This window comes from Microtus oregoni, unplaced genomic scaffold (genome assembly GCF_018167655.1).
Source record: "Microtus oregoni isolate MIOR12 unplaced genomic scaffold, Mior012 000002F_ref0000024, whole genome shotgun sequence".
In the NCBI taxonomy this organism is placed as follows: domain Eukaryota; kingdom Metazoa; phylum Chordata; class Mammalia; order Rodentia; family Cricetidae; genus Microtus; species Microtus oregoni.
Window position 1 is genome coordinate 35,279,655 of NW_024543061.1, and position 14,581 is coordinate 35,294,235.

Genomic DNA, 14,581 nt, shown 5'->3' on the forward strand with positions numbered 1-14,581 from the left:
ATGAAAAACAGTACCAAGGAGGAAAGAAGCCAACAGAATTAGTGACATAAATCATAAGGAGCAGGCGCCTATGGCAAATAAACAGAGATGCTTGAGGATATGTCTTAGCACATTCTGATTTCTGGCTGGCAAATTTGGGAGAATGCTTTTTTTTTTATTTCTAGAACTATCTTCAGGGAGCTCACTAAGCATATCACACTGTGTCTGACTCCTGTCTAAAACATGTACTTTCACGTTAATCCCCAACAGAAGGACATGAGGACCCCAGATATTTGTAATGTGGAAAATCAAGGTAGCCAGGTAGAACCAGCTTGATGTAAGCTTGAGTCTGGTTGTCGCGGACTAATTTGACCTCTCATGGCTAGGAAGAGAATAAGTTCATACACCCAAGCAAACTCTCTAACCCAAGACTCAGAAAAGTTCAAAGGCATTATCATTACTACTCTACCATTCCTAACTCAGACTCCCAGTCTCTCTAAGACGAGATATCTCAGAGCGGGCTTTCTCAACCTCAGTCTCAGTGATAGTTTTGATAAATTTCTTCTACATTGCAAGTTGTTTAGCAATTTTCCTAACCTCTATTTAGTAGGTGTCAATATCACCCAATCCTTAATACACACTGGCAAATTTCCCGAAAGGACTAGGCAAAATTCTACCCAGTTAAGAACTACGGCCTTAGGGGAACTCAATGTGCAGGGTTTCTGCTTTTCCACTAAGAATTATCACAGCTGATTATGATTACTGGCATTATCTCGTGTAGTCCTCACGGTCACCATAGTAATTTGTTTATGTATTGCCGTGACAAAACAGTGACCAAGAGCAACTTGAAGAGAAAAGGGTTTACTTGGCTTATAGGTTAGCCCATCACCAAGAGAAGGCAAGGCATGAGCCTAGAGGTAGAAACTGGAGAACTACAAGCTGGCTTGTTCAGCTACCTTTCTTATATATCTATCTTCCCTGGGATAACTGCCAGGAATAGGGCAGCCCTCCCCCCATCAATTATTAACCAAGGAACTGCTCCACAGACAGGTCCCCAAGCCAATCTGATGAAGACAATTTCTCAACTGACACTCCCTCTTCCTAGGTTTGTGTTAAGTTAGCAAAAACTAACTATGGCAGCCACCCTATAGCTCATTGGCATTACTCACTTTGTCATCTGAGAGCTGACGTTCTACCAGTTAACAGGGAAGAAGACGAGACTGGACTTGTATCCATGCAGACTGACTTCAAACCTACCATAACTAACCATTAAGCATCACTACCTCCCCAGACATTTTTTTAGTATGGGAGCCCAGACATGGTAGCAGAAAAAGCAGAGAACCTTGGTGGTCACAATCTCAAGGATCACGGATGATGACACTGGCCTGCCCAGCACCAATGAGGAACCTGCCATCGCTCCAAACTTTATCACAACCTGGGACCCCAGAACAATCATTAGGACTGGCTCCTCATCCATTTGTATAGATGCAGACCTCCAACAAACACATGGGAAATCTACAGGCTTCCTTCCTACTTGTCTGAATCAATCTTGTAGAAAGAGCACATGAACCATACAGAAAGGTGAAGGCTGTTTCTAAACTTGAAAAGCTCCCACAGAGAGCTATGTACCAAAATCTCCACTCCCCACTGGAGAAAAAAAAAAAAAACTTTCTTCTCCCTAAAGCATCTTCAAATGGGGAACAATAACAGAAGCCAACACTTTCTGAGCATTCTCTCTGTGCAGGCCCAGAGCCACGTACCATTCTCAGACTCCATCTTATTCCTCCATCGGCCCTACAGAGTGTCTTTATCATCTCCATTTTCAGAGAGGCGATCATGGCTCACAGAGGTCCGTGCCTCCTCACGCCCAGCTGCAACATTAGCCAGACTGAGTCTAAAATCGTAATTACAACACATCAATTAATTGCTATTTGTGGATTAGTCTACAATCAGATTGAGTCTAGTTAATACTGCATACAGCAATAATTTTTGAAGCATGGCTTATCATCAGTATATAAGCAAGCGCCTTTGGAATTGCACCATCATGCTACTGTCCATAAAGAGAGCTGCGAGCCTTGTTTCCCAACAAACTCAAAGATTAGTATTACTGCAGAAAACATTAACGGTGCCTCTATTAAAAGCACACACAATCCACTCTGCTACACTAACAGTAGGCTTGATACCTTAGCAATGAGAATATAGTTGTCTTACATAACTCGTTCTCCCAGCACTAGAGATAGTTACAGAAAAGGCACATAGGCCGAGCCAGCAGGAAGAACCTCTCACCAACCACAGAAGCGGTGAAAAGGCTCACAAACTTCCCTGATGTACTCAGCAAGGGGCTGTTGCCCTAAACCCAGAACTGATCCCTCAGGGATGTGACTTTTGAAAACACCTGGTGCGCCTCCGCCTACTCGTGTTTCCCAGGACCACCTCCCAGATAAGCCATTCACATTGGACTAATCCCCAGGGAGGCTGAGGGAGGAGGACTGCCTTCTGTCTGAGGCAACTTTACTGGCCACATAGGCAAATTTGAGCAACAATGAAAGAATGTTCCAAGAAAATAAAACTTAAAAAAGCTAATCTCAGATGTGCTCCTAGAAATTCAATTTAAAGCACACATAACAGAAGACAGACTGAGGTCAATGACTTGGGTAGTCAATGAGTTCCTCGGGTAGTTCTAGTGGAATAGAGTCTCATTTTATAGATCAACCACCTGGTGACCCTAAGTACTGCCACCACAAAAATCCAGCATTCAACTAGCCTTAAAATCAAGACTCTCCTTCTAAGATGGAAAATGCAAGTTAAGTACAACTTTATCTTTGACCCCAAGAAGATTCTAGCATATTCCATTCTCCTATGCTTGGCGGGAGACAAAGGACTAAATGTATTTCCTATAAAAAAAACCCATAATCCCAAGTCTGATTGAAGAGGGCCAGACATGCTGTCTTCAATATTTCTGAAGCCCGTCTAATACTATAGTCAGCTCCAGTCAGAGAGGGATCATAAAGAGTCACACAAAACTTAATGCACACCATCATGAATTATTCACATTTTCATAATCTGCAGAGACAACTGAGCTAGAGAGCTACGTTCTCATTCTAAATCTGACAGTAAACAACAAATATACGAACAAGTACTGCACAGCAAGCACCCTCGGTACCAGGGAAACAGCATCAGTGAGGAACCAAACAAACCCCGCTCTCTTGGAACTTATATTCTACAGACAACATACTTAAGCGATCTGCTTATTCCAGGGTCAAACGAACACAAAAGGGAGGACCACAAAATGACAAGTGTCATGGACTTCATTTGAAATCATGTGTCAGAGGAAACTGTTATATGCCCAAATCCACAAAGTCCCCCAAAAGCCAACAAGAAGACCGAGTCCCATATGTAAAAGCAAAGAGCCTTTATTTTATGCAAGTTTGTAAACTCGGTCTCTCTGCATGACCAACACATTGGAATAAACGGAAAGCCCCGAGCTCAGTTAGAGTTGGGTTTTATAGTTTATCTAGGGGTGTCCTGGTGAGAGTGTGCTGGCAGGTGATCCTATCTACAGCAGTTGAAATGTTAGGCATTTCCGTTGGATGGTCTGTTCCTGGGTGGTGCTCAGGTAATCTTAGTTTATGGTCTCAGTAGTTTACCCTGAAGCAATACCTGGCTGCTGGAAGGACCATTAAACTTGTGGATGGCTGAGTCCTACTCTGGCAGGTGTTAATGGTTGGAAGTAAAGAACTTCCTTTGGGTAACATGTTCATATTTATCTTATCATGGCTGGCTCTACAGAAACCTCACTGAGAGGGTGACATCTAAGAAAGGCTTAAAGTTCATGAAGGAGCCAGTCTGACAGACGTGACACCTGCATAGTGGGCAGAGATAGAGAAGCGATGTCAAGGGCCAGATCGCACAAGCCTCGGAAGTTTCTCTATGAACCTTACCTTTGCCTCTGAGGGGGGGACTACAGGAGTGAGCGTCAGTCATGGACTGCTCTACTATTTAACTGCTGAACTAGGAAGGTAGATGATTACTATTTTAATCATAAGAAACATTATTTAAATACATTTTCTTTTTTTTTGTTTTGTTTTTGTTTTTGTTTTTTCGAGACAGGATTTCTCAGTGGTTTTGGAGCCTATCCTGGAACTAGCTCTTGTAGACCAGGTTGGTCTCGAACTCACAGAGATCCGCCTGCCTCTGCCTCCCGAGTGCTGGGATTAAAGGCGTGCGCCACCACCGCCCGGCTTTAAATACATTTTCTAATTGCATTTCATGCCTACAGAAAAGTGAGACTCAGAACACAGCAGAGCTTTTCTAAGAGACCCAGACTACAAAGCAGAAGTCAACAGACAGAGCCAACCTTGACATCCATGGGCTTCAGCTGGGGAACCAATGAAAAGAAACCACAAGAAACAATACATGATGCAGACACCCATGGAGTGCAGCACGGCAAAGCTGCAGGACCCATAAGAGACTTGGCAAGGTTATGGTGCATAGATACGAACTGGACTACAGACAGGCAAAGATTCGCTAACCTACTTTTTAAGACATGAATGTCAGCCCTTAACAAATCTGACAGCCTTCATTCTTAGTGTATACAAAATTCAGCATATCCTGTTACACATATATACACACTCAAGGAAAGGACCACTAACATCATAGGGTGATGTTGTGCATTAAATAACCACTGTTTATAGAGCAACATCCTTCATGTAAACCCCTGTGGTAAGGAGATGTCAGAATGTTTTCTCTTATAAACCACTTAATTCCCCTTGGTGGATATCATCAATTCTGCTATCCGAGACGAGCGGGATACTGAATGCCGACAAATGCAGCGAGCCAACTGTATGCCACTGCCTCATAAGGTCAAGTTAATCTATTTTAAATGACACAGCCAATGCCAAAGGGTGGTCACAAGGAACAACACACAGCTTGGGCTGCCTGTCCTTGCACTGTTTCCTTCCTATAAAAGCCATGAAGTATTCCTCAAAATAAACTAAAAAATACGCCTCTGAGAAGGGTCTTTTGGCACCAACAACAAAAATAGACTGATTTTTGAAAGTTTAAGTTAAAAATATATATATATAAACACAGAGTATAATTTAAGAGTGAGAGAAAGGACTGAAGCTGTTTTTGTAGCAAAAAGTCTATTTGCTGTTGGTGAAGATAAATAAATAGATACTCTTCACAAAGACAAAGCCTCAATAAAACAGAGGTAAAACATCACTCGCAGACACTGGCTCAGAGCAGAGCCCAAATGACCTGAGCAGGGAACCTCTGCCTGCTGAGCATCTGAATTTTAGATCTAAAGACTGTTTAAATTTCAGTTACTAGAGTCAACAAGCAGAAATACCTGAATATAACTCATCAAGCTTTGACAAACGTTATTGCCCAGAATAAACTAACAGATACTGGGAGTCAGCTAACTGGAAGACATGGTGATGGGAAAATGAATGCAGTAGGATTCTAAATAAGAAAGGATGGAAAGAGACAGAGAAAAAAGGCAGAGGCCACAGTTGGCCTAGCTGCACACTCATCTGAGACCATCATTGGGGCACACACCCTTTAATCCCAGCACTCAGGAGGCTGAGGTAGGCAAACCTCTGTGAGTTCAAGGGCAGCCTGGTCTACACAGAGTTCCAGGTTAGCCAAGGCCACACAGTGAGACACTGTCTCACGAAACAACTCTTGGCAAGAAGAAACCATGGAAAATGTCCTCTTAGGCAGCACACATTTCAGTGAGTACCTATTTAGTGAATGCCGGGCAGTGTTTTAGGCATTGGGACCGAGGTGAGTAGAGGTGGGCTTCTTGTTTTCACAGGACAGAAGGACACTAAAAGAGCCAGGGCTTGTAAACCGGTGACAACACGGCAGGAAAAGGGGCACAATGACTCAGGGTTACCATCCATGCTTACACTGGTGTCTGAAAACAGCTCAGACTGAACTAAAAAAGCCAACGCCATGCGCCTCTTCCCAGTTCCAGTTCTGCTACAAGCCAAGGTCTCCCCACTAGCACCAAGATCTGAGGAAGAAGGTCAGCAAGGCAGCTCAGCAGGGAAGGTGCTTGCTGTTAAGGCTGATGACCTAAGCTCATCTCCAGAACTCACGCAATGGAAGCAGCAAACTCCCTCTCTCGAGTGATCCTCTAGCTCCACAAGTGTACCATGGCACACTTGTGCATGCATTACACACACACACACACACACACAGCGGACACCAGGAGGAGGACATGCGGAATGAACACGAGCCAATGAGCGACTCCTTGAAGACTGAGTAGCAATAAAAACCAAGGGGCATGAGAGATCCATGGCTGCCCTTGCGGCACCTATTTCAGTCAGGGGGGTTGTAACTTCCACGCGCTCCAACACTCTAGCCTCTGCGGACGCCCGCACTCACATGTATGTGCCCACACAAGGACGAACAGGCTTAACTAAACTTTAAGAAGGAGGGAAAAGCCAAGCACAGCTTTGCACACATGTAATCCCAGCACGCAGGAAGGTGAGGGCAGAAGACTTCCATACAGCGCGGGCTACATGGTGAGTTTAACAGCAACAGAGCAACATAGTGAGACACGGACTGAAAAAACATGGGACGTCAGGTAATGTATGGTTCTGTGGTTACAGAGATTCACTGCACACGCCTGGAACCCGGAGTTCAATTCCAGAGAAAACAAAGGTAAAGAGTGAACCAGACTACACAAAGTTATCCTCTGCCCATACGTGGGATATGTAGGCTGTAGCACGCACATGTCCCCACATACACATCCCACAAGCACACACACAAAATACATAAATAAACAAAATAAAATTTTAGAAAGCCAAGAGAAAAAGGAATATTAAAAAGGGGTTGACTGGAAACAATCTGAGAGAAAGGATGGAGATCCGGCATTGACAGGAAAGGAAAAAAACAAGAAAGGCACGCAGTGCGTTTTGAAATGAAGGGGAAATGGTCACAGAATTATTTTAAGTGTGCTGCTCGTATATTCCGATTCACCAACACAAGCACATAACACCAAACCAAAACAAAGGAATAAAGCCTGCACCCAGAACATGTTCAGCTCTAGGAGGCACAACCCCCTCACCCTGTGGTGAGAAAGGTTTGTGCCAATGTTTGAATTTAAATTGTGTCTTATTTATTCTCTTACTTGCCTTAAGAAGAGAGTGGAAGGACAATTTCAGTTCCTGAGTAATTTGCAAAACCACAAATTCATCCACAAAAAATATGAAAAAGCGTGACCTATAATATACTCTTTGAGAAACTGCAATCAGACCATTTTAAACCTTGAGTCTGAGTCATTTGTGGCCCAGAGTTTCAGGAGAGCGGTGGCTCTGAAGGGAGGCAGTGGATCAGAAGGGAAGGCAGCAGATCCGAGGGGAGGCAGCGGACCCGAGGGGAGGCAGCGGACCCGAGGGGAGGCAGCGGACCCGAGGGGAGGCAGCGGACCCGAGGGGAGGCAATGGATCCAAAGGGAGGCATACCCACTTACACCTGGCACTGAGAAATTTTTTTAAATCCACAGAGGGTGACTTTGCAATACCTGCCACACCTTGTTCTGGAACAGAAGGTCACCACCTGCCTGTCTTCCCCATTTCAGGCTATATCTTAGGCCAATAATTCAGAAAATTCCCTTGGGGAGCCCCATGCCCAAAGTTTCCGAGTCAGAAGCACCTTGGGAGGCAGAATTTCCCTTCCTGATTGCTTAGATCTGCTGATTGGGGAACTCCAATTTCAGACCCAGAATCCCAGGCTCTGGGATGGCACTGGGCTATGCTCTCCTCTACCTCTGCTATGACAGCAGGGCTCTTAGCAAAGCTACCCAACCTCTCTAAACCCACGTTTCCAAGATCTGAGTCAAGTTCAGAGGATTAATGAAGAGAATGACCACGAAGAGCTAGGCTGACTGGCCTGACAAATTCTGTCTTCTGGTTTTATTCTGGTGCTAAGGTGTGAACCCAGGACTCACATGCACTAAACACACACTGGCCTTGCAAATTCCAATGTGAGAAATTAATAAAATAAAAAAAAAACTAGCTACCTCCTATTCAACATTTCTGTAATCACTTTCTTTCCCAAAAACACTAGAATGATTAAAATTCAACATGGACATGATTAAAGACTGGCAAAGATAGAAAATAACCAAAACATTCATAGCAGCTTGGTTTGGAACAGTCAAATGTGCACTAGAAACAAAAGCACAATGCACACTAGCGAATACTATGCAGCAATAAAAAGGGAACCACAGAAGGAAGTACACAGCATAAGATCTCCAAAACCTCCTGGGTGAGAAAGACACCGCAGTATATAATCAGTAGTGAGCAATCTGAATACAAGCCTTATGTGAGAGGAACCAGCACTTTGCTGGGAGTCGATTAACTGGGAAGAAGTGTGAGGGCAATTTCCAGGTAATGGAAATAGTCTCTATCTTCATTTAAATGATGGGAACATGAGAGGGTACATGTGTGAATCACATGCCAAAAAAAAAAATGTATAAAGATGTCTGTATATATCAGTTTAAAAGTTTATTTGGGTTCTTTTTAAAGATCTAAATTCTGTTATAGGTGAATAATATGCACACCAATCTAACTAACCTATGTATATTACAATACAATATTACAATATTTTTAGGCATTTTATGACCAACAACTGCCCTCGACACTTAAAATGAAGAAACTCCAGCCTAGTGGGTCCATTTAGTCTGGTTCACAATCCACTCCTAGTCCATATGCCACCATTTGCTATAGTCTATTTTGGTTCACAAGTCTCTCCAGAGAACTGCCATGCAACAGAAAGAGTACAGTCTTCTCACACAAGACTGTGACATTTCCACACAGACAAGTAGTACCCAGAGTGACTGTGTCTCTGCAAGGAGCTAACTGGAAAGGGAAACCCCATAAAAATATCATTTCTTCCCATAGGCCACCATAATCTACCTGGTACAATAAGACACAGTAACAAAGAAAGTCAGACACAAATATATCCTATAATTTAAATCACTTTGGAAACATGAAAAGGAAGACTGTTTCCTAGGGCCTTCTTCACTGTAATATCAACATTGGATAAGTAAGTGTGCCCATGTAATTATCACACGCAGCAGTATTCATAATGCAGTGGATTCCGAGCCACTCCTAGCCCATTACAAGCACGTTCAGAAGCACAAACCCACTCTCCCTTGTGAACACTTCTGTTGGCAAAAGATAGTCCTAAGGGAAGGAGCTGACACTTGGAGGCAGTACAGTGACTGTCAAATCCACAGGCATCTTTCCCCAGCTACAGTGAAGCAGACGACAGACAGACAGACAGACAGACAGAGAATCTTTGCTAAACAGTGGAAGAACTCAATTTCAGGCAGTTTTTTGCCCACAAGTCTTAGGACCACTAATCACCCCAGAATCCCTACAGGATGAGAACTCTTTCTGCTAAGTGGCCCTGAACTCAAACCTAATGGTGCTCCCAATAAATGTCTGACATAGCACTTTCTCAATGGCTCTACCAAGTCACAATCACCAGGGTGACTGGCATTAAATTCTGAGCTGGGATAGGTAAACGACTGCTCAAATTCCACACTATGACAACAACGATAGCTCGCTTCTACCGAGCACTCGACGGTGAACCAACACTATTCTGCACACTTTCTGTTACGACTTTTATGAGAAACTCATAAGGACGTATTCATCAGGCAAGGCCAAATAGCAAGACCAGCAGCCCCTGGCTCCCAACACGACTGATAGGCCCAGCTACTAGGCTACCCACACACACACTGCAGCCCGGCTCAGGTCATCTGGAAGAGGCCTGCTGCTGAGAGAAATGGCTCAGCCCAGCCTTTCCTTTGACACACTTCCTTCAGCTGCTGCCATCCTGACAGGAACATATGGCAACTTTTCAGCACATTCAACTCTGCCACCTCCTCTGGTGCCTTCATCTGGGAGAACCTGCGTCACTGCACTGGGGTGCAGGAGGGATCCCTTTAACACTGCAGTCATTCTCCGATAGCCAAACAGAAAATCAGCCCGCCGCTCAGACCAAACTGAGAGGGACTAGCATACCCCTGCCAGGAGGCATCTAAAGCATCTTGACGGAATCCATTTCAACCCTACAGACTTCTGGGGGAGGAATTTGCGTCCCCCTACCCCAAAACTCAATCCCTAAAAGTCATCCCCAAAAGTCCCTTCTCCTCCTAGCTTAACAGAAAAGGCTCATAAACTTTTAGTAGTCCTGTGACCTTGGGCAAATCACTTACTGAAGGTCAGTGCCGGCTTACTAATTATAATATAGGACTTACAAAACAAGTCGATCGTATAGCACTGCTGTGAATCAGAATGAGATAATGCAATTAAACCACTTTCCAGAGAGGCTCTCACACAAAGTACGCTAACAATGAATTGTAACTATCAACAATCATCTTCAATAAGGACGAGGGTGCAGGAGGAGGAGGAGGAGGCGGCTGGGTAAACTTGGACTAGATTCGCGCCAAGAGCTAAACACCCCTTCCCCCACAGTATGTCTCCACAAGGAGGAGACACAGACGTCACCCCGCTGTGGGGTGAATGCAGCCTCTGCAGGCGGCCGGATTAGGAATCCCCAGGGGGTCATAACCGAGTCCACCTGAAGGGGTGGCAGGGTGGAAGCAATTTTGTGATGCAAGAGGTCCAATCAGTCACAAACAGACCCTTTTCCACGACCAGTTTTGGGAACATAAGCAGTGCCAAGAGAAAACGCCACCAGCTCCGTGAGCTTAAGCATCTCATAAAGGACCGGGGGAAGAGTCCACCTTTGCCCTGCCTCAGTCTCCCAGATGCCTCAATGTGCAGACGAGGCTGCGCAGCACTAACTAGGCAGCTGCGCTGAGAAGTTGGCTAAGCCGACCTGGGAAGCATCTCCGCTTTCCAGAGCAGCCCCAGCCCCTGCCCGCCACGCAGGTGGGCGCGCAGCCCACAGTCTCACAACTTTGCGTGTCTCCGGCCGGGGCCTCAACTTTGGCTCTCGGCATTCAGTGCAAACGGCGCCCCCTCCGGCCGCCCCTCTTTTCTTGGGCACCCCCCCACAAAGGCACGCCCCGTCTTACCTTGTCTGACGGCTCTGAAGGTGACGGCCTCCTTGCAACTGTCGATGACTCCCAGCACGTCATAGCGGGGCAAGCCGGACACCCGGACCCCCTGCACCTCCAACAGCAGTTCACCTTCGGCCAGCTTCGGGCCCTCGCCGCAGCCGGGGAGTCCCGCCACCTCGCCTGCCGCCACCGCCCCCACATACAGAAACTCCCCGTGCTCCGCGCCCCCCAGCACCGTCACTCCCAACTCGCCCTGGGGTCCCCGCTTCACGATGCACTCGTGAACGCGGCCAGTCCAGTGGTTCTTCTTCTGGATCACTTTCGACATGATGAGTTTACAGTCCCTCCTCAAAAGGAAAAATAATAAAATAAAATAAAAACTGCTAAAACGAGAGACAGGTGCCCCCACAGCACGAGCCCCCGGCGCGGCGGGCTCACGGGACAAGCATCTCTCCGAGCGCGGGAGCGAGCCACTCGATCCTCGTCGCCCGACTCACTCGCGTTCTCAAGCCATCATAAAACAAACTTTCCGGGCTCCGCCGAGAGCCCTGCACGGGCGCCCGCGAGCTTTGTTTGCATTCCGGTGCCTCCGGGTCCGCGTTCCGGCGCCGATCGCGCTCCCGGGACCAGAGTCCACTCCGGCGCCGCCCGGGCCCGCTCTCCGCTCGGCGGCTTTCTCCACACGCGCCGCGCCTGCTCCGCGCCGGCCGGCCGCTCCTCAGCGCGAGGGAAGCCCTTTCCAAGCTAGTTGCCGGGAGCCCTGGAGACGCGGCGGCGCGGGGCGGGGGTGAGGGGACGCGAGGGAAGTGGCCGCGGCCCCTTTAAGCAGATACAAAGGCTCGGCTTGTTTTGTTACAGTTCATTCTACTCCGCTCGGCGGAGCGCGGCGGCCGGCTGGAGAGGAGACGCGCGCGCATGCGCTCGGTGGCCGCCCGCGGGCAGGCCCGCCCCACTCCTCCTCCTGGAAGGGAAAGATTCCAACGCGCCTCCCGCGGGGTCCTAAAACCGACCCTCCATTGACGCCAATTTCCTCCTCTCCCCGTGTCGTCCGCCCAGACAGACCCGTTTGGGGAACACGTGTGCGTGCCCCACTCCAGCTGTCTAACTTTTGGAACACCGAGAATCCTGCTTTGGTGATTGCAAATCGTTTCAAACAGGTGGGGGCTGGGAGACGAACTCAGTGCCTGTCTCACTCTCGTGCCTGCAGTTCCCTTGTAGCCCTCGGCCGGTGCCTGGCCACGCCACCGCTCACAGCAAACCCCCCACAGTTGTTAGGGATAATACAGGCGCACTGGAAACTTGCAAAGTAAATAATTGTATGGCGGCATATAAAACTTCATTCTGAGAATTAGAGGTGGGGGATCGCAGTCCTTACTGCTTGGAGTTAGGGGGTGGAGATAATCCGTCTCTCTAGAACTTTCAAGATACACGCATATATTTAAGCTCTTTAAAGCCTTGTTTCTAGAATGCTTTTCTAAGCTAATGGAAATAAAAGTCTGCTTTTTCACATCTATAATCGGGGCACTGGGGAGGCTGACGCATGGAGATCAAGAATTCAAGGCAAGCCTTAGCTATATATCAAATTCTAGGGTAGCCTGGACTCCACAAGACCCCGTCTTTAAAAAGGTATGGAGAGGTGAAATAGTCAATACTCCCCTGATTATCTGGGAAAATGAGAGGAATTTCATGTCCAGCCTGTAGGGGATTTTGTGTTTTGTTTTTTGTTGTTTGTTTTTCAGTGGTGATGGTGTTTGGGGGCTCGTTTGGGCTTGTTTTGGGTGTTGTTTTTGGTGTTTTGTTGCTATTGTTTTTAACTCTTAAAGCACTGACAATGTCAAATGAACAGTCCCTCAAACCTAACTCCCTAGCCCTAGCAGAGATCTAGCCATCAGAACCTCTAAGATGTTCTAACTGACTTTTTGTGGCTGTGGTAAAATGCTAATCCAAATCAACGTGGTTGGAAAGGGTCTACTTAAAGTTAAGACTTACAACCCATCATCAAGAGAAGCCAGGCAGAAATCTAAGCATAGACCATGGAGGAACGCTGCCTGCTGGCTTGTTTCCCCGGAATTGCTTGACTGCCTTTCTTCCACAACCCAGGCCCACCTGCCCAAGGATGTCATCCCATACCGTGGCCTGGACGCTCCTATATCAGTTAGCAATGAAGAAAATCCTCCACAGACATGCCCTTTGTCAGCCTGACTCACAAACACATTGCTGTTAAACCATAATCTTTCCTTTCTTTATCCCTAAGACTTCATGCTAATATTAATATCACAATCTAAAATGCACTTTAACTTTAAAAGTCCCATGTCTTTAAATTTTTTTTAACGTTTTAAAAGTTCAAGGGCTCCTACCAAAGGTAAAAAGATTTAACTGCAAAGTTAAATCTGTCTTGAAAAATCAAATCATTACAAACTCTTTTTTACTATTTTGTGTTGGGCCATGTTTGTAACTATCTTTTGCCTGGAATAAGATGGACTGAACACCTATTTTCTCTGATTTCAAGACTAGGTCTAACTCATTCTGCAGCCAACGACAGCTTCAAACTCACTCTTCCTTTCCTCTACCTCTAGAGGACTATGATCACAAAAGGATGCACCAAGCCTGGATTTTTAAGGATTCCCTTAATTGGTGTTACAATGCAATACTAAAGGCTACCGATTTAGCATACCACACAAACATACATCTTTAATTTTTTTTTCTTAATTTTGTTTTATGTGTATGGGCATTTTGTATATTTGTGTATATGTGTGTACTGAATGTATGTTTGTGTACCACTTTAATGCCTGGTGCCCATGGAGGCCAGAAGAGGGCATCAGATGACCTGGAACTGAAGGTACAGACAGTATGAGTTGCCCTATGGGTACTGGGAACCAAACCTTGGCCCTTTGGGGGAGCAGGCAAGACACTTAATTGCAGAGACATCTCTCCAGTCCAGACAGACAGCTGGGTTTTTCAGTGCTGGATTTCAAACACCCAGCATTGTGTATGCTAGACACCTCCAATCCACACCTAAGGCTGTAAGTGTGGAATGACCCGAGAGAAGGCACACCTGGGAGCTCTGAGGGCAGTATGGAGGAAATACGGTGCAGTCAGGGTTGGAAATTTCCAAGTACTGAGTTTCGCATGTGCCTACTGACTCTTCTCACCCACTCTGTTTCACATGGTCTCATTCCCATGCCCACAGTGGAAGCAACTTCAGAGCAGAAATTACATCTCTGATATCCCAAATATCATGGTTCACGGCAAATGTCCTGGTGCCTTAGTTAGGGTGGCTAATGCTATGATAAGACATCATTATCATGAACAGTGTGAGGAGGGAATGTTTATTTCAACTTACGAACTCTCAAGTCACACTCCAATGCTGAGGAAAATCAGAGCAAGAACTCAAAGAGGGCAGGAGCTGATATAGAATCCATGCAGGATTGCTGCTTGCTGGCTTGCTCCTCATGACTTGCTCAGCCTGCTTTCTTATGGCACCCAAGACCATCAGCCCAGGGGTGGCACTGCCCGCAGTGAGCTTGGCCCTCCCACATCAATCATCAATCAAGGAAA

At 46.3% G+C, this 14,581-nt stretch overlaps 1 protein-coding gene across 19 annotated transcripts in view; it reads right to left on the bottom strand.

Annotated features, from left to right (window-relative positions):
• The window catches only part of Magi1 (membrane associated guanylate kinase, WW and PDZ domain containing 1), a 592,347-nt gene extending 580,366 nt beyond the window's left edge, over positions 1-11,981 (bottom strand). For 8 of the 19 annotated variants that reach the window (XM_041638327.1, XM_041638278.1, XM_041638324.1 and 5 more), the window contains exon 1: positions 11,039-11,973. In XM_041638327.1, the coding sequence (XP_041494261.1) occupies positions 11,039-11,351 (313 nt within the window). In that variant the 5' untranslated portion in view covers positions 11,352-11,973. Of the gene's footprint in view, positions 1-11,038 lie in introns of all 19 variants that reach the window. The other 11 variants (XM_041638269.1, XM_041638238.1, XM_041638286.1 and 8 more) reach the window with 4 other exon arrangements.
• Positions 11,982-14,581: the final 2,600 nt, after the last annotated feature.